Source organism: Guillardia theta, assembly GCF_000315625.1.
Source record: "Guillardia theta CCMP2712 unplaced genomic scaffold GUITHscaffold_58, whole genome shotgun sequence".
Classification (NCBI taxonomy): domain Eukaryota; class Cryptophyceae; order Pyrenomonadales; family Geminigeraceae; genus Guillardia; species Guillardia theta.
Window position 1 is genome coordinate 167,686 of NW_005434616.1, and position 24,051 is coordinate 191,736.

Genomic DNA, 24,051 nt, shown 5'->3' on the forward strand with positions numbered 1-24,051 from the left:
CTCCTCCTCCTCCTCCTCCTCCTCCTCCTCGTCCTCCACGATCACCACCAGCTCCTCCTCAACGACCAGCTCCTCCTCCTCCTATGTTCTCCTACTACTGCTACTATTGCTACTACTTCCTTCTCCTATGTCCTTCTCTTCCTTCTCCTACCTACCTCCGATTACCTCCTCCCTCCTCTTCTCCTTATCTCCTACCTCCTCCTGGCTACCCCTTCCTACCGCCTCGACTTTCCTCTTCCTCTCCTCCTCCTAACTCCTTGCGTAATCATCATCAACACCACCACCTCCACCATCACCACCACTTATCACTTATCTTATGATGTTGAAAGACCCTGACATCGCAAAACAATGTTTAGAAACGCAGAGACCGCTCGGAGACCGCCAATAGTTCAGAAGATACTCGATGCGAATGCAACGTGAGATGATGGTGTTTGCGGATGGCAGAAGTCAGTGAGAGTTCTGCAGGGAAATAAAGGAGACAGTCAGGACTTCAAAGGCTTTTGTCGACCTCTTCGAGCGGCATGTCCAAGAGAACGACATCCAACTCGCGTACCATCACAGACTCTCAAGGTCGGTGGGAACCTCACCAACATGGCAGGAGGTTCAACTTCCTCAAGATGTCAACATTTTATGAAAACAGCACTGTTTCCAACAATTGCACGGTCTTCCCATATCACCTCATGTTGCAACAGCTTACCAACTACGTGCAGGGAAAGCCGCAGGCTGGAACACTTGCGCTAGTGCTGATATTCCAGTACTACTCTGGGAGGTAAACAGCTCTTGCATCTCACCCTGCGGGTTGACGTTGAGGTCCAGACGACAATTTGATCACATTCAGTCTGCTCAAGTCTTTACGTTTGAAGACATCAAGGCTATCAACTCAACGATTGATCAGGTTCCTCCTGCTCCGTGCCCATGCACACACCCTGTCATACAGTGACAGCCACACAGCCCGAGCTCTGGAAGTTCATGAAGGAATTCTTCCCAGGAGTGTTCACTAAGAGCGAGGTACGGTACTTCTCTTCTAGGCAAGAGTTGTAATCACTAGCTCCAACAGATCGCCTGGATGTTCAAGATGGCGAATTCCATGGAAGGTGTTTCAGATGACAACTCATTCTTGCTTCATTTCGACGAGTTTGTTGCACTTCTCTGTCAGATTGGCTGCCAACTGTGAAGTCTTCACTTTGATCCTCCTTGCTCTGATCTTGTTGCACTACAGATATCGTGGAGACTCTGTGGATGAGATTGTGAGGAAACTAGGGCTGCGCATGGGTCTCAATGACCCCATCAACGTTCGGAACCATCTGGTGTCCCTTCACTCTCTCGGCTCCTCCTCCGCATGCTCACATGCCCAAAAGGCGAAACTTGGCAGGCAGGACGCAGGTTTTGGAGCATGGAAGAGCGACGAGCCGATCAGACCTCTGTGTGCGGAGGGGAACGTTCGGGTATGTGCGGGAGTTCCAGGCACTGGCGTGTTGACCTCTCGTTACGAAGGTCCCGTTGGGTGACCATGCTGCATCGTGGATACTTTCAAACGATGAGATGCTGTCGATGAAGGCGAAGCTTGTTCAAAACTTCCCATCTCTGGAGGTTTTGCTGCATTGTTGACCTCTGAATGACGTGAAGGAATGATTGCAGGTGCCGGACTGGATGTCGTTCCCTGGACAATACGTCGCCCTTGCCTTTCCTCAACATGGGTTCGTGCTTGACACTCCTCGTGAGGTTTGTTCACAGCAGACAGGGTGAGGAATGGGAAGCAAATTCGGTTCCGCATCTCCATCCGCAGCGTTGCTCCTCGCCTTGTTCAGGTTCTGCTATGTGAAGAAGAAATCTCAGGGAATGAACGAGAGTGTACAGCTGTGGTACCGCCTTGAAAACCTGGACGGCATCTCAATCAAACAAAAATCTTCTCAATTGATCGCAACTGGAATGGACTTCTTGCTTGTCGGGACTATCAAAGCTTGAAGAAAGTTTCCTAACGCGGCTTGTAGGATTTCTCCCTCAAGGGTATCCAGCCCGGCATTCATCTCGGAGGGGTCGTCTTCTCGGCCGAGGTGGACTGAGACGTGTGCACGTGTGCTGGCGATCTGAAGTCCAACTGCAGGAGGGAGGAACAGAGTTGTTCCGGTGCCCTGTTTACCTCCAAGTCATCGACCTCCGCGACCTCGACGAGAATGTTCTGACCAAGATAGTGGCGGCCTCTGTGAGACCATCTCTGACTCGATCCCCGACGCCCTTGACGCTCACTGCAGATAGAAGAAAGGACCCTCCGAATGAAACTCGCGGAGACTGCAGAAGACAACTCAGCTATCAACGCAACACACCTCCAGCAGGTTCCCCAGCGATGCTTCTCAGCTGCTCGAACCGTGACCCCACGCGCAGGCTCTGGACGATTTGGGGATGCCGTCACTCGTAGGCGATGTCCATGACTTCATGAGGATGCTTGCACCTGAGGATGGAGAGACTAGTATAGACCAGGTGGAAGTTTGAACCCTTGACTTTGGTCCGATGATCCAGCTTTCTCCACAGCTCATGAGGAAAATTTACCGGCCCTCGAGACAAAAAGTAGACAGCAAGGTCGTGACTCACGATCCTGGATTGGACTGACATGGTTGTAGAGGTCCATCGCAGCCAAACAGAAGGATGAGATTCAGAAGGTTGTTTACGAGACTGGGCTTGCTGCCGTGATCACAGTCAAGCACTCGTTGGAGATCACAGAGCTTCAGCAGAACTATCAAGACACCCTCTCGATCATACAAAGCTCCCCAACAAGGTTCAAGAACGCAGGATTGATGTCGGGCTCGGTCAGCGTAGAGCCAAGCAAGACCTTCAGCGAGAGCGGCACAGAAAACTTAGGGAGGAGGAAGTCAATTACGTGATTGCAGTTATCTCTAGGTAGAATGTACAATAAAAACTTCTTGACATCAAGTGAGGCATCATGTCCTGATTCTTCTGAATCATCATGCCTCTGAAACCTCCTCCCCCTTGCGCTTCCACCTATTGTGCATCCAAAGGTACTGCTCCGGAGATCGGAGCACCTCTTCTTCCAAGAGCTGATTGTATGCCTCAACAAGTTTCTCTGCTTCAACCTTCTGCTCGCCATCGGACGTTCTCTCATGGATTCTCTTTGCAACAATATCAAACATCCCGTCAGCATCCTTGCAAACCACAAACCACAGGCTTTTGCAGGCTTCAACCTCTGTATACATCCTCGCAAACCCGGAGTGGCAAGTCGTTTGTCTGCCAAGGAAGTTGCACGTGATACCAGAGCTGGAGGAGCACCTCTGATCGGGAAGGATACCTACGAGCCCTCCCCTCTCCAGCACTTGTTGGAGGAGGCCTCTGCTTCCTCGGCTCTGGACCATGCAGCAGTGATCTCTGTAGCTGGAGTCTGACAGACGGAGGTCCCTTAGGACCTGATCGACTTGCGCGTCATGCAGAGGCTTGTAAACGATGCATATCTGCTTCTTGCTCCCGGAAATGTCTAGGATCCTGTTGAGAAATGGCACGAGCAGCTCCCAGTAGCCCAGGTGGGCCGACACCACCATCACAGAGCCACGGTGAAGGTCTGAACGAAGCTCGTCTATGCTGGAGTCTGTCACGCTCAACTGATGGTCCTCCTCCCAGAGGGGGAGGTGGAGGAGGGAAGCAGCGGCTCGAGCAACGTGAAGACAACTGGAGATCGCGATCTGGTTGACATTGAAGCGGCGCTGACCTTGCCTCTCCCGCAAGTACGTCTCCACAAGTCGGAGGGTCTCCTGCACCTCAAATCATCTCAAATCATCCTTACGGGATGACATACCCTCGAGCGGCGGAAGAACAAGAGGATGCTCACAGGGCTGAGGACCCACGATGCTCTTCTCGCCCACCGCAGCGGCACCAACCTTAGCGCCATCGCCATCGCTTTCAGCATTGCGTCCATTGTGTCCCACCCACCCCACCCCGTACCCCCCATTCGTCCCCTTCTTTACCCAGCTCTTTACCCTCCACCCCCACCATCACAAGAAAGAACCGAAACCCTAGTCGGAGGATTTTTACTCAGTCAAGCCCAGGCAATCGGCTCCCTCAGCACGTCTACCAACTTCTGCTCCTCGCTCCCCTCCTCAGGCTCCACGTTGTACCTGCACCGCCTGCTTTGAGGGCCAGATAGAAGAGAGGGAGGCAGGCAGAAAGTGCATGCAGAAGAGCCATTGCACGTCTTATCACCTCCAAGCAATCAAAGGAGGAGCAGAAACCATGATCGACTCCGTCCTTCCTTGACCATCTAGTCCGAATTTCTGAATCGCCACGCAAGGTGAGTCTGCGCACAAGGGAAGGTTTAGGGTGCATACCACTCCTCTGTCGTATAGCAGGTTGAACTCAAGATATCGGCCACGACGAAGGAGCTGCCACTGCGGGCAAGCGTTAGCAAAGAGCTCAGGAAGAACATGACATGCGTTTCTCTGCTTGTCCGTGAAAGGGGTCGACCTGGGAACCCACACTTGAGTAACATAGCCCCAGACTTGTGTATCAGATCTACCTCCGTCTCTCGGCAATGGGCAGATAACTTGGCATAAACCCATCTGCAACGTCCTTGACCTGGTCGAAACTCGGTAAGAGTCGCACCAGCGTTCAAGCCAATTTCATTACGAAGGGAAGAGGGTCCGAAGAGTCGCTCATTTGCGCGAGGTCGTCGAAGAAAATCCCACCTTACAGCACAAAAGTCAGCACAAGCTGCGAAACAGGTCAATCGGAGAACTGACCTACTCCTCTGTGCTCCTTGCGAGCTGGAATATAGAAATAGTCGTCACACCATTTCTTGAACTTCCCATACTGAGAAATCGACGATCATCCCATGGTTACACAGGGCAACCAGAGCTGCAGGAGGGAGCAATCACCGCCTGCGGATCATGTTTGTCGCAAATATTCTTGTAAAACGAGTGGAACTCTTTCGCATCCTGCGCTTATGGTCAAGAATCAGATCTGTCCCAGCTTGCTCCTCACCTCCGGAAACAAGTAATAAGGCGTCAGGTCCGCTCCTCCCCCATACCATCCTCCTCCCCCGACAACCTGAGAAATTGAAAACAAGATTTTAAAGGAGATCAAATTGGTCAAAGGAGGAGAGAATGTTGTAGTTGGAGGGAGAGGTGGAGGAGGAGGAGGAGGAGGAGGAGGAGGAGGGGTTCAGGCTGCATCACGGGAAGATCAACTTTTCTATCCTTCGCCTTCTTACTTGAAAGTGACGGACGTCTGCCCTGAACGTTGGAACCTGTTGTCAAACCTGAGCAACAAGGCCGTTCACAGGAGCATCATCAAAGTTCACCATGGGAGAAGCCGAGTGGAACACTAGCGAGCACGCTATGGCGCTGTAAGGCTGTCCCGCCTCTGCCTCCCGTCCCCTGCTCGTCAGGAGCTCGTCATTCGAAGGGACAGTTCCATGGCAGCAGTGAAAACCTCGAGCTCATAGCCATAGCGCGCTCCTTCGAGAGCTTCCCTTTGACGACCGACACGCTGCAAGGGCATGTGAGGCAGTCCGAGACCTCCTGACGGGCTCTGAGATCCTACCTGCATGCCGCCTTCTCCCACAAATTCCCGTCTTCCAGCACGCGGGTGATCCCGAACCCTTATCAACATTGGTGAGGTGTCGGGCAATCGCCAGGCTCTGAGACCTTGGCCTTCCCCACGATCCCATCTGTCAGTGATGAAGCTCGACTTGCCATCAGCACGCGCTGCCGTCTGCGGAAGCCGGTCAGTGGCTGCACTGAGGCCACCATGAGATTTTTGACCCGACAGATGTTCTCCTGAGTCTCTAGGATGAAGTCCTCCCACTCATCAGAAGCTTTACACAGCGGAGCCACAGGCCGAGCACGCAAAGCGTGGCTTCTCCTGCCTTGACAGAGCAAGGGCTGGCCTGACTTGCAGTGAGGAGGAGGGAGGGCAAGAGGGTTCTGACTTGCAGGACATGATCCTTACCCGTCATGAAGGCATCCCCGCTGCCCAGCAGCAAACATCCCATTGCCAACCCCAAAAGAACGGCCGCCATCTGGGCCGCCATGCCCTCAGTCCCCCAGGTGCCAAAACTCTCAGTGAATCCCGCCGGCCGGGCCCGGCAGGGCCGCGGCCGTGCCGTGCCGGGCCGTGCCATTCTCAAACTACCTTGAGCACTGAGACTTCGGCCCGGGAAGCACCTCTCCTCAGCCTAACACCGGGCCCGGCGGGCCGCCTGAAACCTGCCAGGCTGGCCGGAGGTCTCCGAATCATGTCATTTTGGCAAGTTGGCCTGTGCGACAGTTGGTAGGGTCAAGCCTCCTCGACTCTCTTGTCAGATTGTCCTCGTACTGATCTTTAACTTAACTTTGAGTAAAGCCACCATGTTCAAATCGGACTCCAGGCTCCTGAAACCTGGCCGGAGGTCTCCGTGACTTGAAAGCCCGGCCCCCACCCCCCCCTTTCACCAGCCCCGGCGCCTCCCGGCTATCCGATCACTAATAGGTCGTTGAATCAATGTAGTGATGGATCTCGAGATCCGCACTCTTTACTCAAAGTTAAGTGAAATCAGTGAGGACAACGAGGCCGATCTCACGTTCGTTGGGTGCCACCCCCTCCCTTCCCCATACGAGAACCCCACCCCTCCCTCCCCTCCAGCTCAGAAGAAAATCTCCGCACCGTCCGACGATAACCCACCCCCTGGGACCTTCATGAGGGGAAACGATGGGGTCCTCTCGGAATTAAGTTGAAAACTGCACTGCTAGTTCGAAAACTGGTAGGGTCCTGAGGCTGAAAGAGGGGGTAGTGGTACCGAGTGTGGCGATCAGAGTAGAACAGTAGTGAGAAAATTTCTGGAGCTTGAAGAGAGAACGGACAAGAAAGTTCAAAGAGGAAGAGAGATGATCGAGGTGGAGAAGAGGAACGAGACTAGACGTAAGAACAAATCGAGGAGAAAGAGAAATAGGCGAGATCCCTCAGAGAAATAGAAGTTGCACAGCACCAAGATACGGGAGGACAAGTCGAAAAGGGAAGCAATGCCAAGGCAAAGGGAGCGATGGGGGCTCGGACGGCAAATTCCTTTCTTGTTGCTTCTAGCTGACATGCAATCGACCAGAAGTGATCGTAACAGATGGGACGTCCTGTGGCTTCGGAAGAGAATAAAGTGATAGCTCTGGCATACGCCAACGCTGTAAGACCTCCGACAAATGGTTGATTGCACTCTTACCATTGTGAACTTCAGGTTTCCAAAAATTTGCCTCCATCTTCTCGCTGTTTCATACCTCGCACTGGATGGCTGTCGCTGTATGAAGGCTTCAAGGAGTGCTGCCCGTCGGCGATTCGCGGCAGCGACTCTCTCATCGGCAGACAAGGACTTACGGAGATGGAATTCAACAAGCACATGGAAAGGAACGGCTACAAGAAAACAAGGGATCGTAGCACCTTCCTGCCAACGTCTCCTTGAGAGACCTAGCGAGACGCACAGGCAAGTGAAGGGAGAGGAAACGAAAATGTTGAGATGTCAGACGCGCTGACTTGCGTTGATCACAGGTGATCGATATATCTTCAGTGGCCGTCGATGGAAGAATCCTGACGACCGAGGCGAACTTGAAGAATTGAAGCAGGCTTGGATAGGTCTCAAAAACATGATCGGCGTGTGCAGTTTTGAATCTTTCGTGCAATCCTGCCGCAATCGATATGCACGCTGTGAATATCTGGCAAATAACATGAGGATAAATCGAAGGAGACGAAGTGGCTCGACGCAACTCCAGCCGAAACAAGATGAATCCGATGCATCAACCCAGCTTGACAGCAATACATCGTATCAAGTAGCGAAAACTTCACCCTGGATGTCATCGGGTCAGTCAGAATCTCAACTGATGCTGGACGATCCACAGGATACGATCGATCCCTCAGCATGCTCAAAGGAACTGAACACAGAGTGGTTGGCTCCAAACGGGTTTGACGGGCTCCTTTCAGATTGCCTGGAGGATGTTGATCTGGGCAATGATGACCATGCACCGCTAATATGCGACCACAGCGACCTCATCTCTAACTCACTTCATTCTTTTTCTCATCCAGATGTCTGAGTCATTCCCCTTAGATTTCTAGTAAAGTTTTTGCACTCTCAGCTTGGCAAGTGTCTGACGATCAAGACAGTATGGCTGCGACACTGGTCAGAATCGAAGATGTAGATGTACTTCACTCTTCAGCCAGTAGCTCTTGGAGCACCCCTGAACCACTGCAACAGCTCCTACTCGACTCGTGCTCGTTTCAATCACTGACGGGGAAACGGAGAAGCGCAGATCCAAAAATTGACTCAGTGTCTTCACTCATCTCAGGTCCAAGCATCACTTGCAGCGACATGCTCGGTGACGGGGCTGCTCCTTGCAACTTGCCTCCTCTTGAAGCTCTGCCATGCCCAGGCTTCACAGTCTTGCCAGGGTAAGCCTTGTACCGCGAGAGTTTGTGCGGAACGGGCAACCCTCAGAGAGGAACTCGGAAACCATGCAAGACTGATCATGAAAAGCGAATGAATCCCTCCGACTGCAAAAAAGGGAAAGTATTGGAGTTCGTTGAGATGGAAGGTATACATGAGCGTTAGAACATATGACAGGCCCGCTAGTGGAGGCTGAATCTACTGAGTGAGGAACCTATCATGGAAACAACGGAATCTTGGAAATAATTGAATCTTTGTAACAATTGAATCCTTTCCATGCTCCATTGTCATCCTTTTTCGTTTGTTATCCTACCAACGAAGTCTGAAGATTGGTTTCCAGCCTTGCTAGTGCGGTATTATGTTTGAACCATGCTAATACTTTCAAAAACAAAGTCGGAGAAAATTAGAATGCAGCATCAAAACGCAGCAGTCCAAAAACTGTATACTTGACTTTCAAATACATCACAATGATATAATTTTGCTTGAAGTTCCTCTTGATAGATTGTGATTCAATCAGTTTGCCTGATGTGCATAGAAGAATTTCCTTCTAGAGATCGTAAGGATTGAATCTGCTTCTTCTATCATCAGCAGAAAGAGAGCTGGGCTTCCTTTCTGAGAACCCTTGTTGCTTTGGCTTCAACTCCTGCACTGAACTCTTTTGCGATGCTCCTTTCATGTTCGACTTGTCCTTCATACCCATTCTCTTCTCCTTCTCCTCCTTTCTCCTCTCCTTCTTCGTCTTTTTCTTCTTGATGCTCGATAACTTTCGTGGCGCTGTGTTTCGGAATCTCCTCCCTCTTCCTTTCCCTCCTGCCGCGCCTCCACGGAGACACACAAACATCGAAGCGCTTGTCAAGCTCTTCAGCGAAGGAGCAGGAGCAGAAGCAGAGCATGATCCATTCAACGAAGTAAAGAGAAGGAGCAGGAGGAGCATGGAGCAGCGAAGAAGCGGCAGTGCCTGAGTTGTCATCCGCATACAAAGCGCCTCCTGGGCAAACCAACCGGATCCCAGCACTTTTACAGCCTTTTTGTTTTACCCACAACATAAAATAAAAAAACAATCTCAATTGTCCCACAGCGTCTTGTCTTGAGCTTCACCGACAGGCACAAAGGCATCGCTGAAAGCCTCGTCGAACATCCCTTCATCCTCTCGGCCCAGCACTCCCTCCTCCGAAGCTGCGGGAGAAGCCTGAGCCCCCGCAAGCACAGAACGAAGACTTTTGACTTGAATCTTCCTGACTTGATCACCGTCAACTCCCTCCCGTTTGTCTTTGAACGCGTCGAAGTCTATCAGCGATTTTCTGTGCAAAGCTTGCTTGAACATGGCGGAAACATCTGATGGAGACGAAAGCTTCTCGTTTTTGCCATGAACCTTGGCTCGTGAAACTTGCTCATCGTCACTCTTTTCCACAGTTTGTGAAGACAGCAGCTGCTTCACGCTTTCCTCTTTCGTAGACTTCTGAGTCTTCGTCTTCTTGACCTCCTGCTTCTCACCGCCGACCCTGGCATGATGAGAAGGAAGTATCAGCGACAACAGCTCTTTCAAGCTGTCCTCCTTCTCTGGGTGAGGAGGCTTCGAGTCAGAGACGAGCTGCTTCAAGCTTCCTCCTTTCTTCGCCATTGGCACTGCTCTTTCCTTCCTTGGCTCGGCTAAATTCTCCTCCCTCACCACAGCATGTGAAGGACGCTGCGAAACAGCAGGCACTTCCGACTTCATGGTCACATCCTTGCTTACTGTGGCATGAGAGGGAGGTTGCATCAGGGACAGCAGCTCCTTCAGGCTGTCATCTCTCTTTCCCTTAGCTTTGGAATCACCACGAATACCATTTGATGATTTCGAGGGTGGGATGCCTGCGCAAACAACGTTTCAAAAGCCATCTCAAGATCAAGAACTGAAATTTGCATGTCTTACCTTCCTTCACATCAGAATTTTTTGAACCATTTTCATGCTTTGCCTGAAGTCTAGCAAGCGCGGCAGATTTGACATCTATCTCACTAGCCTTCAAGCTGGAGAGATCAATCGCCGCAGAGTCAAAGGCACGATTAACCAATTTTGATGCTTCCATCGAAACAGCTTTGTCTGCTGCTATATTCTTGCTCGGCTTTCTATTGTCTCGATCATCGTTCCCAAAGTGTGCGTCAGACGATGACAACATCATTGCATGTTTTGGTGCTGAAATCGCGAGACCATGGCGTGGCAAGATCATCGTCCGCTTCCCATGAGCTTCATTCTTAAAGGAGGATGCAGCTAGCTCCTCGGAGCGAACCTGCGAAAGAGCATGTCTTGCTTTGGCCACCTTCAGCTGTGCAGGGTTTGGTGTAGGCTCATCGAAATAGGATTGCGCTAGTTGGAGTGCTCGGGCTTCATCAAGTTCCTGCGGAAATTCATCAGACGTGACCGATCGAACTATGACACCTACCACATCACTCTTCTCCTCATCGCGTCGAACATACACTATGACCACCAAAGCAAGAAAAGCTGCTGAAACCAACACGCCGATGCGCCGGCTTGGGACCTGTCATGGATTTTAGAACTGAAAGATGCGGTGAGATTATATTAACAGCACAGGCCCGATCCTGTTTCTGATCCTTTCTCCCTATTTCCATACCCTCTGCTCCCTCTGCTCCCTCTGCTCCCTCTGCTCCCTCTGCTCCCTCTGCTCCCTCTCCTCCCTCTCCTTACCTTCACCTTGCCACTCATGTCGCCAAGCACTGAGCAATCTGCATCAAACTATTTCGGCTCGCGGTGCCCTCATCCCCAGGATGATTGTTTTACTCAATCTGAGAGTTGAGGAATACCCCCCTTTCCATATTCTGAAAGGGGGTACTTATCTCGGGGGTACTGTATCCTCCAAGCAACTCTAGGCAGGATGAATCCAAGGAAGAAGCTGAAGATGAGCCCGCAGTGGTCGCTCGTCGTTTCGTCATGCTCTTGCGAGGAAGGCAGAGAATGCTTCTCTCCAGCATGCTCCGCAGTGCAGAAGAGTTATCATGACATCATGATGCGCTTGGAGGAAGAGGGCGAAATATTGCCAGGAACGGAGGAACGACTGGCGATGATTCGTTCAGTATCGAATAGTGAGATCGAAAGTGTTGGTGCTGAGGAAAGAGGCGAAAATGATAACCAAGATGAAGTTTCGCCGTCTGGAAGTGATCTGTTGACATGCTCCTCGATCTATCTGCCAACAGAGCGGCAAGGCGACCCTTTGAAAGCTACTCAATTTGGCACACAGGGCCTCTCTGGATTTGATTGTTGTTCTTCTGCAGCGCAAGGAACTTTTCAAAGTCAACAAAAGAATGAGATGTTCAACAAGTCCTTGTTGAGATCCTGGATGGACCCGGAGTTAGCAAGGAAGTGCTTGCTTCTTGCGTGGTGGAATGTACGAAGGCCCCACAGTGCCCAAGAACAGCTTTCGGAGGCAAGGACACATGGGAGTTACATGGACAACGAGATGAACTCATGTGTGAGACATCCAGAGCATGATGTGAGAACTTAAACGTTGTTTGCAACGAATTCGTCGATCTCGCCCTGACGGTCACTACAGGCAATCTTGAAGGTTTTCAACATGGGCCATCGATTGATGCTGGCTCTGAACTTCTCGGAGTACAGCCTATCCTTGTGGGAGTCTTCTGGTAGAATATACTACAATTCGTTGAATCAGCATGGTGAGAGTCTGCGATTGATTGTGCATTTTTCCTCTGAATGACGCCAACTGCCACCAGGGAGACATTCTGCAGAATATCTGGAAATACTAAGAAAAACAAGAGAAAAAAATGTGATTATCAGCAGGCTCCGCCATAGGTATAAAGAATTCTTCAGCGAAATGGTCCAAAGTTTATCTTGTATCGCTTTGGAGCGATTTTGTTCTGCAGTCTTGCTGGACTTGTTTGAAAACGAGATCGAGATAAAGATGAAATCCATCGGAGGGAAATACCTTACTCCGGTTGCTGACGTCTTGCATCGAATGGCCTATTCCACAAGAATCGTAGGGATCGATCTGCAGGATATTGTAAAACTTGCAACGCAGTGCAACACGCTGGAAGAATTGCAGGCTTTGCTTCACGAATCCAAGCTACATGTTCAAACGAAACATGAGCATGACAACTGTAGCTTTGTGGTCGAGGTATTTGGCAAACATAGATTTCAGGTTAAAACTTTTCTGTGATCAGTTCTTCATGGTTTTAATGCGATTGATAGGATTTCAAGATGGCTTTGAACAGCATGCATGCGTCAATCTTGGACAGAAACAAACAGCTTCCGCACTTGTGCCCCCGATCTGTCCTCGTGAAAATCGTCGGTGCGCTTTCATCTACAGTGAAGAAACTTGATGGACCATCCACGACTTTGCACGCTTGCGGTGCATTCCGGTGCTCACATCTGGATGCTCATCGATCTACTCTGACCTTGCGTGACTTGATGGCACAAACAGGCGCGGCGCTCACTTTGCCGATACTCTTGACCTGTGCATGTTCGCACCAGCCGATTCCATTCCGAGACTCCGAGCTGTAGACTACTTCAGCGACGTCGTCTCCAAGACTCCTCAGATCTGCGGGCATGCGCTCTCTGTTGGTGAGCACACAGTTGATCTCAATAGATCAGGTGCCGCGCTGACTTTGAGCGTTTGCAGAGCGATGGTTGGACACGATGCAGGAACGATGCTGGGCCCACGTGACCGTAAGGCGCCAGATGGAGGTCGACATGTACTACCATGTCTTGGTTGATTTCAAAATCTTGCCGAAGGAGAGGTGAGCTATTGCTATTGCTTAACTTGTCTCTGTTCGTTCTCAAGGTTAAAAATTGCCAGCCAAGGAATATCCATGCTACTTTTCACGGGGCCATCACGGTTCTACAAATCATTGCTGATGAAAGAGCGAAATTTCCCGGTAATGTCCTGTGTTTCATAAACTCTTGTGCTGAATGTTCGATTGGAGGTAAATCTAGAAGAAATCCTCAAGGGAGCCTGCCCCTCTGGTCCTCGACGTCAGGGCTCGAATGGCTGTGAAGCGACCGGTGAAAGCTGGTGGAATGACATGAGCGAAGGGGAAATACTCGAGAGCATGAGTATCTCGCCAAGGATGCGAGACCCTGTGCAGCGAAATGACTTTTGCTTGCCTTTTACTTCCATCCAAGAGAACCACTTGTGATAATCAAGAATCAAAATTTATTAAATGTGATTAAAAAACAGAAAGCTTCAGAAGTGAAGCAGAAAGCTTGCAGGGTTTTATATTCCTTGAATGAAGTCCCTAGTTTCCTAGGAGTCATTCTTGGCACATTCTTGTCTACAAGTCCGCATTAGTCGCAATTAAACTGCAACCTCGATGTTTCAGGTTTTAAATTCCTTCACGAACCAAACCCATACAGCGTCCTTCCCTGTCTCTTCAGCGCGTACACCACGTCCATCGCTGTGACTGTCTTCCTCCTCGCGTGTTCCGTGTACGTCACCGCGTCCCGGATGACATTCTCGAGGAAAACTTTCAGCACTGACCTTGTCTCCTCATAGATCAAGCCGGAGATTCGCTTCACGCCTCCTCTCCTGGCGAGCCTTCTGATCGCAGGCTTTGTGATGCCCTGGATGTTGTCGCGCAGAACCTTCCTGTGTCGCTTGGCTCCTCCCTTGCCCAGTCCCTTACCGCCCTTACCTCTTCCTGACATGATCTTTGCCGCACTTACCAGCCCTGCACGGACCCTATGACCACTCCTAGTACCTAGCTAGTAGCAAGCTAACAGTACTCCTTACCGTAGGGGCCTTACCTGCCTAGGGACTAAAACAAATCGAAACAACTTGCCAGGTTTACTGATATTTAGCGCACGGGGGCCGGGTGCTTTGTACAGGGTGGGGTAGAGAAAGGCTCTGAAGGAGGGGTACTCTCTCCCGGGACACACAACCTGGTTGAACTCGGCGGCGGCCGGGCGGCAGTCCGCGTGACCGGGTGCCCCGCGGCCACGCCGGGGGCCCGCACGGAGGCTAGCACGTATGATGGTGACGCCGACGCCGGCGGCCAGACGTCCGACACTCAGTCACTGGCCCTCACTCGGTCGCAGTACGGTCCAACGGCGTCCGAGCAGTAAGCCGCCTTTCAAGTGCCGCTGTGCGACCGGACGTGAAGCGGCTCCGAGTTCTTGTCCACAGTGACCGTGCCGGTGACGTTGGCGGGAGTCCGATCGGACAGCCCGGCCCGACGACTAGGCTCAGGCCAATGATCTAACGGTCCTGGTAACGCCTACATAACCGAATGAAACGCCTGGAAGAATTTCCCGCCCGCATGGCAGACTGCGAGCGGAGTGGCTGAAGTGAGAGTGCGGAGAGATGAAGTCGAGTAAAGGAAAGAGGAAACGCTCGAAACCACAGCCGTCATATAGACGATGAAAGTTCGACAATACTCTGCACAGGACCTGAGCTGCAGGTAGACACTCAGAGGAAGCAAAGTCAGAGAAATGGTTAGGATTCTTTGACAGCCCCGCTGCATCGTCATTCAGCGAAGCCGAGGAGCTAGCTTGAAAGCTAGTGCGATTCTTGGGGGCAACGTGTGATGTCGTGACCTCTCTGCAGTGGGATTCTAGAAATCATCCTCGTCGGCATGCACTCGTAAGGCAGTCCCGATGCGTCGGGCTGGTCGTAGCCTGCTTTTGCTTCTTTTGTGTATATGCAGATATTCCGAGACGAACAGAATGGGAGGATCTTCGAAATCATATGGGAAGTGTGCTCATGCAAATCACGATGTTGTCTTAAGGCTGCGTGGAGGAATATTGCTCCATTCCCCGAAACCAGATGAGGCCAGGCACAAACGAGTGTCGCTGCACGAACCAGTATCCAGCCAGATGAACGACAGTCCGATGCCAGGTCTTCGCCGCAAAGACATCAGGCAGGACAGATATCCCAAGTCAATACAGAAGGAGATGAACAGCATGAAGCGAGATGAGTCGAAGTCCGGCATCGGCAATGGCGCAGTTCCAGAGGCGTTTGCTAGCTTCGGGGAGGTGGTCACTGTAGAGCCGACAGAAGAACACACAGCCACAGTCATCTGGCTACATGGATTGGGCGATACTGGCCATACATGGTCGGCAGTAGCATCCTGGCTCCAGATGCCTTGGTGTAAATTCATCTTCCCCACTGCACCTGCACAGCCGGTGAGTATGTTTGCTCAGAAGGTGAGGGTTGAAGTCCTGACCCTTAGGAAACTGTCAGGTGTCAATGAAATTCGGCTATGCGATGCCTTCATGGTTTGATTTCAACTCTCTGGACGTACACGACATCGATGAGGACGCGGAGAGCATGGGAGTGAGTGTGGAGTATGTGCATTGGCTGATAGCCAAGGAGATGAAGCACGGCATCAACCCTCAGCGAATCCTGGTGGTTGGTTTTGCGCAGGGTGGGTCTGTAGCTCTGATGAGCGCGGTCAGATCTCGGGGCAGGTAAGGCCTATTTGAGGAAGGGAAGGGGCTGCGTGGTCTGACCTGAAGTTAGGTTGGGCGGAATTTTGGCACTGAGCAGCTGGTTGCCAAAGATATCGTTGGAAGGAGGGGGGCCCACGAAGGCAGCGTTGAAGATTCCATTCTGGTTCTACCATGGGACAGACGACAAGGTCCACACGTCCTCTCATTCGCTTTGCCATGGGTTTGAATGTTCTCAGGTGGTCAAGTTCGAACTTGGATGTGAGAGTTACACCAGAGCGCTTCAACTTGGATTGAGGGCTCAGTTTAAACAATACGAAGGGTTGGGCCACGAGTACGGGAGCCAGGAGATGATCGATGTTCAGAAGTTCTTCTTCCGAAGGATCCCTGAAGACTTGGCAGACACGGTACTGGCGGCGTTTTCACAGCCACATCATGATGTTTACGATAAGGTTTGCAGGTACCGGAGCCATTCGATGATAATAGCAAAGTTTTGAAAAGTATTCAGTTATCTGTAACTCGTAAACAGGAACGCTTCAGGTACACAGTTGGAGGCGTCTCAGCGTTTTTCAACGCTCCATGGCAATTCGCAATTTCGTCAGGATTGTTCAAGAAGGAGGGAATTCATGTTGAATGGCAAGATTGCCAAGGGGGAACAGGAAGCATGGTCGATCATCTCAACAATGGTTCGCTCGATATAGCTATCTTATCAACAGATGGAGCACTAGCAGAGATTACTCAGGGCGGCCTCTACCGTATAATTGCTCCCTTTGTAGATTCTCCGTTGAAGTATGGAGTCTATGTATCGGCTGAATCCGACATCCGAAGTTGCCACGAGCTAGAGGGGACGATCTTTGCCATAAGTCGCAAAGGATCACTGAGCCACGTCATGACTTACCTGCATGCTACCCAATCGAATTGGAATCCTAAGAACTGGGACAAGACTAGAGCATCACTGCTTGAGGTTGGAAATCTCGCAGGAGCTCGAGCAGCGCTGCGGAACGGCAAGGCTGATGGATTTCTATGGGAAGTAGGGGCAGCAAAGACCCTTGTTGACAAGGGAGAGATTCGACTGATAGGATATTGTTCTACTCCCTGGCCAAGTTTTGTGATTGCTGCCAGGAACGAGTTGTTGGAAAGCAGAGATGGGATAAAGGGCTTACAGCTACTTCTTGATTGTATGAAGCAGGCTTGCCACGACTTTCAAGATTGGTCTGGCAGGATGAATCTTATGGTGCAGAAATATGGGATCAAGCCCGATGATGCTCGAGCGAGGCTGGAAGAAACCAGTTGGTCGTGCGAAAACAGAATGGCTGACGAGGTGCTGGACGAAGTTGCTTTCACGTTGGTGGCCGTTGGGCTGCTCAAGACGTTCCCTGCTACTGATGACATCTTTGCATCTCTTGCAGATCTGAGATTGCACTTTGAATCCAATGTGAACGAAGATGGCGGAGAGGAGATGTTCGAAGAAGCAGAAGCTGGAGAGAAGGCTGGCAGTGCGAAGACATACCAGCAGCACGCATGGAATGATGACTTGCAGCAGTTGCCTTCATCTCAAGAAGCGCCCCATGACGTCAGCACCGATTCTTCTATGCCTTCTTACGAGCCTGAATTCAAGAAAACAGAGGAGGGAACTTATGAGGTTACGGGGATGACCGGGGAGGTACACGACCTGCTGAAAGGGAGGAAAATGACCAGCACGTGGCGTCCTTCGAACGTCATCAAGCCTGCAGTAACGCATCAGGAGCGCCATGATGAAGACGATCAGATCTCAGCGATCCTAGAGAAGAGCGCGATGCTGTCCTCGAAGTATCCAGAAAGGAACTCACAGCTGTCTCAACCGTACGGCCACCCCACACCTAGAACCGATTCCGCGCACGTGCGATTCGAGCATTGCACATCTGGCAAGAGCTATGCGTTCTCTGGAGAGTCTTACCTGAGCCACCCTGGGTTTTCATCCAGGGGGAAGCGAGAAGAAGTGTCGGTTGATAACCGTCAGGATTCTAGTCGCCATGAAGACAAGTACAGTGAAAGGCCGTCGGATGTGAAAGCTCCTGTGAGGTCTAGAGCAACCTCTCCGAACCTCACGCCCCAGCTCGACCCGTCGTCTTCCTCCGTCTCCTCCAATGCCCGCGTCAAGAACGTTGCGCTCAGCCTCAGGAAGCTCCGTGACTCGGCCGTTGCGATGCGAAAGTCAGCGGCCAAGGCCCTGCGAGGCTCGTCAGATGGCTCGCTCTCCTCTCCCTACCAGCAAGTCCCTCCAGTCAATCTCTTCAGGAATGCTACTGGTGAAGCGCAAGAAATCAACAACCGGGTCTCCAACTCGAATCCCTCACGATTGGAAACTCAGACACAGACCAGAGCAGGTCGGGAAACGGGAGACATTTCAAGCTTGAAGACGTCAGATTCTGCTACGTTCCATGGAGGTCATAGTCTAGAGGACCACACGGTTGAGTTCAGGCACACGTTGCGCAAGAGTGTGCACAGAGATGTCAGATCTCACCAGGTGATGCGACCTAAGTCGCTCTTTGACCATGCCGGGCCGGAGGAGCAGACGATGAAACGGGAGGAGTGCCCGATCTGCCTTGAGAGCATCGACCCTGACCAGGCGTTCCTCACGACGTGTGCACACAAGTTTCACAAGTCGTGCTATGATGAATACTCTAGAATGTCCTCAGTAGCCAACAAGAGACAGTGCCCTGTTTGCCGAACAGCTCAGCACACGCGGGAGACGTTCTCGTGGGAAGTTGAGGACTCTGGGCCCCAGCGACCGGCGGAGTCGATGGGCAACGACGTTGGGGGAGATTTCAACGAGCTTTCGAGGCGAGACGGGCTCTTCATTGATACAAGATTCTATGACGACACAGCCGTCAACTCGCCCCGAGTTGGGGAGGCGACTTACGAGATGTCGCAGGAGTACACGCAGAGGCCAAACCGAGTTTTTGCCAACAGCCCCTTGATGTCTACCGTCATGAAGCGGAAACCGGATGAAGAATCCGATCACCACAAGCACGACCTTGCTTCGATGCCCCTCTACTCGGGCGTGAAGAAATCCGCGGTCGAACCTATCAAGGACAACTCTCGCTGGACGGACTCAGTTCTGTTCTCGCAAGACGTCCCTGCCAACGCAAGGCCGACCTCCTCCCTTCACAGACCGTCGAACGCGCAAGCACCAGCCGCTTCTGCCCCGAGACTCGATCTACGGGAGCTTGGGTCGCACTCGATGGAATTTCACAGCATTGCGACGCAGATGTTCACGACAGGAAAGGTGGGCCTGGGGTCATCGAAAGAAGTCACATCGCAAGTACCAGAAGCCACTAGGAAGGCAGAGCGACTCGAGAGCACCAAGTCAGAGTCTTCAGCTCATGCCCGTCCTCGTCCTGAGGCGGGGGATCCGAGAGCCGCGCGAGTTCGTGTGGTGGGGATTGAGAAAGTTACACAACACTCGAGCTTCAAAGAGGCTGTGAGAGAGGCCAACAAAGGCAGCGCCAAGGTGATCGTGGGTGCCGGACGCCACGAATGGGAAGGGGACGCGACGTTCCGAAGAACAGAGATGAACGTGACAGCAGAGGAAGGAGCGACGATGCTGAGCCAGGTAAGCGAGCAGAAGTTCCTGCCCCCCTGACGCAAAATGCCAGTGGCTGTTCAAGGAGGCCAGCGGAGGGTCCCTCAACGCCCTTGCCTGTGTCTTCGTTGCTCCAGACCTCTCCGAGCCTTGCATGCTCTTCTGGGGGGGGCCATGGCTTGTCGACCGCTCGAGCGTCCGCAGCAACGGCGGCATCGCCATCATGAGCGCTGAGCAGGCAGCAGTGATGATGCGGAGGTAGTTGAGGGGTTGCTGCGAGTGTGGGGCTGACCGAGGGCTGCAGTTGCAAGGCAGGCGGAGTGTCAGAGGACGAGATGGCATCGACGGGGTTGAGCATCGGGGGGGCGAGCAGATGCATCCTTGAGCAGTGTGAGATCGGCTTCGCGGGGACGAGAAGAGGAGGAGGAGCAGGAGTACGGGTCAGTGGAGAACGCTGGTGTGACTGCGATCGACTGATGGTCACGAAGGTGATGGACGATGGGAAGGCGTCTATTGAACTTTCGACGATCGCCAACGTGAGGCTTCTCCCCATCGCCCGTCCCTCCTCCACTCCTATTCCCTCCTGCCATTCTCCTTCCTTTCCCATTCCCTCCTTCCACTCACTCCCTCCTCACCTCCTCAACTACTCCTCTCCTCCCCTTCGACTCCACTTCGTGTCCTCCCCGCCTGACGTCACCCAGGTCTCCTACTGCATCTCCATCTATGGATCCGCCAAGGTCCTCGTGCGCGAGTGTTCGCTCGCCTCCGCCAGGTCTTGTCTGCCTCCTCCTGCTGGGCTGACAGCTAGGCAGGATGAGCGCCTTCTACGCAGAGGCAGGGAGCTCGAGAGCATCTCTGCAGCTGAAGAGATGCTCCGTCACCTGCCGCAAGGTAGGAGGGAGCTGGGCAAGTTCGAGACGCTGAGCCAGATGATTGCAGGAGTGGTACAACCCGGATAGGCCGGGCAAGTATGAAGTGAGATAGGTTAACATGTGAGCGTGTACAGGGCGAGTTAAGAATGTAATGAATGTTAATACCTCTCACGTCTTCTCCTCTCCTCCGCTCCTTGTCTTCCTCCTCACCAACACCTGCTTCGGAAACGACCTCCCCAGCCAGAAGATCCGATCTCTCAACCCCTGAGCCTTCTTAATGACAGACAGCGTGCTCCTCTCAGTCTTCTTCTTCCTCCTCCTCCTCTCCTCCTTCAGATTCTTCGCAACCTTTTCGTCCTCCTCCGCAAGAGCAGGAGTACGAACGGTCCTGCCGTCGCTGCTCCAGTAGCTTGCGGGGATGCTTCTCTTCGCCATGGCAACCGCCGCCTCAACGTCCTCCCAGCGCGAGTGGCTCCTCATGTACTCCCTAGCCAGCAGAGGGCCCAGCTTCCTCCACTCCATCCTCCCGCCAGCCTGTGACAGCGCAGAGTCGACTGCATGCACCCAACCCCTCCAGCCTGCCTTGGCTGCCTTCACCGCGCTCCAAACCTCCCCCGCCTGCTCCTCCGACACCCTGAGCTCCTTCCTAACGTAGTGGACGAACCGGAGGCGTCTCACGGGGACGAACTCGTGCTGCAGCAGCTGCTTCAGCAGCCCCTTCGTCTCGTCGCTATGAGAGTTCCTGATCGCCTTCCATAGCACGTCCTGCCAGGCCGCCTTGTCTACCAGCACGTCGTGCGCCTCGCACCACTCCAGCCACTGCTGCCACATGGCGTCATGGCGGAGGGTGTGGGACGAGCCGAAGACGATTAGTCCACGTCTCGCTCGCGTCAACATCACGTTGAGCCTCCGCCAGTCGCGCAGGAAGCCGACCATGCCCCGCTGGTTGCTCCTCACGGCCGAGAAGAGGATCAGCTCTTTCTCCCTCCCCTGGAAGTTGTCGACGCTCGCTATCTCCAGCTCCCTCGCCTCCGCCTGGTCCAGATTCTCCCGCGCGCACAGGCTGTGCCAGCTCCTCTTGAGCAGGCGGACCTGAGCCATGTAGGGGGTGACCACCCCGACGTCCCGCGGCCGCAGGTTCTTCTTCCTCAACACCATGATCAGCACTTGCAGCAGCTTTTCCACCTCCTTGGGGTTCGCCTTCGACTCTCCCTGCTGCTGCTCGTGGTATCCTCTTCCCATGTCCACAAACGCCACGGGCACGTCCCTCCTCGGCCACACGAACCCCTGCAGCGCCGGCCGCTCCTCCCCCCTGATCCCGTCCTTGAGCCTCCCGTCGTAGACCATCTTGGAGGAGAATTCCATGAGCTTCGGGTGCGACCTGAACTGAGTGTCGAGGAACTTCGCCTCCAGCCCCTCCCTCACCAGCCGAGCGTACAGGGAGACCGACATTCCTCGCTCCTCCGCCTCCTCGCTCTGCACTGTTGGAGGGAGCTGGCAGTGGTCCCCAGACAGGACGAGGCGGCTGCATCCCCTCTGGACGATGGGGACGATGGTGTTGATCTCAGTGCACTGGGCGACCTCGTCGACGAGGATTGCGTCGAAGCTGCCGAGCTGACGGAAGAGGAAGTCTCCTCCTGCAGTGATCATCTGAGCACAGATCACCTCGGCGTTGTCGAGGATCTCGTCTCGGATGAAGTTATCTTGGTCTCTCTCCTGCCTCTCCTTGCGCTTCTGCCGCTCTGCCGGGTCCAGCTCCAAGTCCATCCAGATGTTCACCTTCTCTTCATCCTCGCTGTCAGACATTGGTTTGCTCTCCATCCATTGGTCCCTTTTCATGTCCAACAGACATGGAATGCAGTCCTCCTTGGTCGGCTTGTAGTCCACGAACCCCCCAGTGTCCGCCTCCTCCACATTTTCCCTTCGTATCCTCCAGCCACGGGCCGGGGGAAGTTGCGAGTCTTGCGGGCAGTATGCCAGGATGCCAGACTTACCCTTCTTGTTGGTGATGTACCAACCCGACTTGTCCTTCCTTTCCATGTAGAAGCAGTAGAGTGGTGACTTCTTCACTCCGTCGAGCTTCTTGTACGAGTGGTAGGGAGATTTCATCAAGAACTCCCGCTCCACCTCGTACGCCCGTGCCCAGACCCCGTTGAGCTCGGGCATCAGAGTACCGTTCTCGTAGACCTTCCTGGCTAGCAGCCCTGACATCCGAAACCAGGCTTCCTTGTCATACTGCATGTTCACAACTTGCGCCTCCGTCATCGCCTGGAGCTCTTTCTCGTACTGACTCACGTATTCCTCCATCTTCCTATCGATGCCCAACTTCTTCTCCTCCCGCCTTCTCTCTTTGTCCTCCTTCCACTTCTTTACCTGATGGTCTAGCGTCAGCTCCTCCACCAGCGAGCTGATCTTCTCAGGCCTCCCTATCCTGACCACCTTCACTCCCGCTCGGGCCAGCCCCTGCGCGATGTTGTCCACCGCCACGTTCCCATCAGCTGTTGCTAGGATCTTCCCGACGCCCACCTGGGCCCATAGCTTCAATATCTCGACGGACGTACTAGTCTTTCCCGTCCCTGGGGGGCCCTGGATGATGGTACATCTCTGCCAGAGAGCCGCCCTCACGGCCTCGCGCTGGGAGGGCGTCAAACGCTCGTTGTGCTCCAGCTCGTTGCTCGCCTTGCAGAGATTTTCCCAAATCATGGGAGGCCTCCAGGGCTCCTCCGCAATCTGCTTCACCCGGTTCCTTGCCCTCTCCTCCTCCTTCTTCCTCTCCTCCTCCTTTCTTCGTTCCTCCGCTTTTCTTCTCTCCCCCTCCCTCCTCTCCTCCTCCTTCTTCCTCTCCTCCGCTTTTCTTCTCTCCTCCTCCTCCTTCCTCTCCTCCTCCTTCCTCCTCTCCTCCGCTTTTCTTCTCTCCTCCTCCTCCTTCCTCTCCTCCTCCTTCCTCCTCTCCTCCGCTTTTCTTCTCTCCTCTTCCTCCTTCCTCTCCTCCTCCTTTCTTCTCTCCTCCACTCCAAGTTTCTCCTCTACCTGAACCAGATCCTGCTCCTGCTTTATTCCTTCTCTGCCCACATCTTCCTTTTCCTGCATCTGCGTCTCCACAATCGCAACTTCCTCCCTATTCCCTTCCTCCTTCCCTTCCACGTCCGCCATCACCACCATGTCTCCTGCTTCATTCTGCACCACATCCTCCGCCGCCTCCAACTTCGTCTCTACTCCTCCTGCTCCTTCCTCCTTGTCGCCCGTGGCCCCACAACCTCCCCCTGAGCACAATCACCCCGTTCAGAACCTCTCAGCAACACAGAAGCAACAATCTCACCTGCAGCAATCCAGCCTCCTCCCTCGCTCTGTGGCTCAACGTCGTCCATTGCCGTCGGCACTCCGGCGCTCTCCCCCTCTATCTCCTCTTGGTCGTCCGAGATGTAGATCACTTCAACCTCTTCTCGTCTCACCTGCTCCTTTGCTGTCTCACCTCCTCCACCCATCTTGGCCTCCGACCCCTCAGGCTCTACCTCCATCGCATCCTCGCTCATCCCTCCCTTGCCTTGACCGTCCATTGTATCTTCCTTGACGACCAGGTCCGGGTCCGGCCCCTTCCCTTGCTCCGTCCTCGACTCAAGATCCTGACTCGGCAGGCAGTACTGACCCGCCGTCGATCCTTCTTGCGAGTCTTCCGCAAAGTCCATGGTCGTCACGTCATCCACCTCCTTCCCCGTTCCAGCGACGTCCTGCACGGGTGCTGTGGAACTTGACGCCTCGAGCCTGCCTCCCACCTCCTCCACGTTCACTTCCCCCGCCGCCAACACTTGTGGCCTCT

The 24,051-nt window shown here is 53.2% G+C and overlaps 10 protein-coding genes across 10 annotated transcripts; 5 read left to right on the plus strand and 5 right to left on the minus strand.

Annotated features, from left to right (window-relative positions):
* The first annotated feature begins 348 nt into the window (after window positions 1–348).
* GUITHDRAFT_164329 (hypothetical protein) lies at window positions 349–2,926 on the plus strand. The gene is made up of 16 exons (XM_005828516.1): window positions 349–416; window positions 466–570; window positions 599–769; window positions 817–895; window positions 952–1,013; window positions 1,220–1,307; window positions 1,359–1,445; window positions 1,495–1,697; window positions 1,742–1,808; window positions 1,858–1,944; window positions 1,992–2,054; window positions 2,105–2,203; window positions 2,253–2,333; window positions 2,383–2,478; window positions 2,530–2,577; window positions 2,619–2,926. The coding sequence occupies exons 8-16, from the start codon at window positions 1,651–1,653 to the stop codon at window positions 2,877–2,879; spliced, it is 849 nt and encodes a 282-aa protein (XP_005828573.1). The 5' UTR covers window positions 349–416; window positions 466–570; window positions 599–769; window positions 817–895; window positions 952–1,013; window positions 1,220–1,307; window positions 1,359–1,445; window positions 1,495–1,650; the 3' UTR covers window positions 2,880–2,926.
* Window positions 2,927–4,036: 1,110 nt separating this feature from the next.
* On the minus strand, window positions 4,037–6,044 carry GUITHDRAFT_164330 (hypothetical protein). Its single transcript, XM_005828517.1, has 16 exons — window positions 5,953–6,044; window positions 5,766–5,890; window positions 5,649–5,715; window positions 5,545–5,602; window positions 5,434–5,490; window positions 5,303–5,378; window positions 5,213–5,248; window positions 4,984–5,049; window positions 4,878–4,937; window positions 4,743–4,812; window positions 4,630–4,688; window positions 4,520–4,578; window positions 4,437–4,467; window positions 4,332–4,391; window positions 4,207–4,277; window positions 4,037–4,121 (listed from the first exon to the last, which is right to left on the minus strand). Exons 1-16 carry the CDS (start codon window positions 6,032–6,034, stop codon window positions 4,043–4,045), a joined length of 1,056 nt encoding a protein of 351 aa, XP_005828574.1. The 5' UTR covers window positions 6,035–6,044; the 3' UTR covers window positions 4,037–4,042.
* Window positions 6,045–7,096: 1,052 nt separating this feature from the next.
* GUITHDRAFT_112305 (hypothetical protein) lies at window positions 7,097–7,429 on the plus strand (the record flags this gene model as incomplete). Its single annotated transcript, XM_005828518.1, has 2 exons — window positions 7,097–7,156; window positions 7,208–7,429. 2 exons carry the CDS (start codon window positions 7,097–7,099, stop codon window positions 7,427–7,429), a joined length of 282 nt encoding a protein of 93 aa, XP_005828575.1.
* A 2,038-nt stretch (window positions 7,430–9,467) lies between these two features.
* On the minus strand, window positions 9,468–11,105 carry GUITHDRAFT_112306 (hypothetical protein; the record flags this gene model as incomplete). Its single annotated transcript, XM_005828519.1, has 4 exons — window positions 9,468–10,255; window positions 10,317–10,779; window positions 10,825–10,920; window positions 11,088–11,105. 4 exons carry the CDS (start codon window positions 11,103–11,105, stop codon window positions 9,468–9,470), a joined length of 1,365 nt encoding a protein of 454 aa, XP_005828576.1.
* A 169-nt stretch (window positions 11,106–11,274) lies between these two features.
* On the plus strand, window positions 11,275–13,549 carry GUITHDRAFT_141856 (hypothetical protein; the record flags this gene model as incomplete). The annotated part of the gene is made up of 8 exons (XM_005828520.1): window positions 11,275–11,889; window positions 11,950–12,070; window positions 12,278–12,528; window positions 12,626–12,702; window positions 12,835–12,974; window positions 13,033–13,150; window positions 13,195–13,288; window positions 13,337–13,549. 8 exons carry the CDS (start codon window positions 11,275–11,277, stop codon window positions 13,547–13,549), a joined length of 1,629 nt encoding a protein of 542 aa, XP_005828577.1.
* GUITHDRAFT_95940 (hypothetical protein) lies at window positions 13,548–14,057 on the minus strand (the record flags this gene model as incomplete). Its single annotated transcript, XM_005828521.1, has 1 exon — window positions 13,548–14,057. The coding sequence occupies one exon, from the start codon at window positions 14,055–14,057 to the stop codon at window positions 13,746–13,748; it is 312 nt and encodes a 103-aa protein (XP_005828578.1). The 3' UTR covers window positions 13,548–13,745.
* Window positions 14,058–15,422: 1,365 nt separating this feature from the next.
* Window positions 15,423–16,183, plus strand: GUITHDRAFT_39865 (hypothetical protein; the record flags this gene model as incomplete). The annotated part of the gene is made up of 4 exons (XM_005828522.1): window positions 15,423–15,533; window positions 15,592–15,818; window positions 15,871–15,988; window positions 16,037–16,183. Coding segments are annotated over 4 exons (603 nt in total), but the record flags the coding sequence as incomplete, so codon positions are not given.
* A 161-nt stretch (window positions 16,184–16,344) lies between these two features.
* Window positions 16,345–16,917, plus strand: GUITHDRAFT_54494 (hypothetical protein; the record flags this gene model as incomplete). The annotated part of the gene is made up of 1 exon (XM_005828523.1): window positions 16,345–16,917. A coding segment is annotated over one exon (573 nt), but the record flags the coding sequence as incomplete, so codon positions are not given.
* Window positions 16,918–21,074: 4,157 nt separating this feature from the next.
* On the minus strand, window positions 21,075–22,001 carry GUITHDRAFT_74611 (hypothetical protein; the record flags this gene model as incomplete). Its single annotated transcript, XM_005828524.1, has 1 exon — window positions 21,075–22,001. A coding segment is annotated over one exon (927 nt), but the record flags the coding sequence as incomplete, so codon positions are not given.
* Window positions 22,002–22,658: 657 nt separating this feature from the next.
* GUITHDRAFT_74581 (hypothetical protein) lies at window positions 22,659–22,937 on the minus strand (the record flags this gene model as incomplete). Its single annotated transcript, XM_005828525.1, has 1 exon — window positions 22,659–22,937. A coding segment is annotated over one exon (279 nt), but the record flags the coding sequence as incomplete, so codon positions are not given.
* Between the last annotated feature and the right edge of the window lie 1,114 nt (window positions 22,938–24,051).

What these genes read in the sequence shown, in the direction of transcription:
- GUITHDRAFT_164329 (XM_005828516.1), top strand. Translation starts at nt 1,651, where the DNA reads ATGTCGTTCCCTGGACAATACGTCGCCCTTGCCTTTCCTCAACATGG. An exon ending in TTGCTCCTCGCCTTGTTCAG is followed by an intron (nt 1,809 to 1,857) that starts GTTCTGCTATGT and finishes GAGAGTGTACAG; the next exon opens with CTGTGGTACCGCCTTGAAAA. An exon ending in ACGCAACACACCTCCAGCAG is followed by an intron (nt 2,334 to 2,382) that starts GTTCCCCAGCGA and finishes CCCCACGCGCAG; the next exon opens with GCTCTGGACGATTTGGGGAT.
- GUITHDRAFT_164330 (XM_005828517.1), bottom strand. Translation starts at nt 6,034, where the DNA reads ATGGCGGCCCAGATGGCGGCCGTTCTTTTGGGGTTGGCAATGGGATGT. An exon ending in CTCAGGAGAACATCTGTCGG is followed by an intron (nt 5,716 to 5,765) that starts GTCAAAAATCTC and finishes CGGCTTCCGCAG; the next exon opens with ACGGCAGCGCGTGCTGATGG. An exon ending in TCACGGACAAGCAGAGAAAC is followed by an intron (nt 4,392 to 4,436) that starts GCATGTCATGTT and finishes GCTTGCCCGCAG; the next exon opens with TGGCAGCTCCTTCGTCGTGG.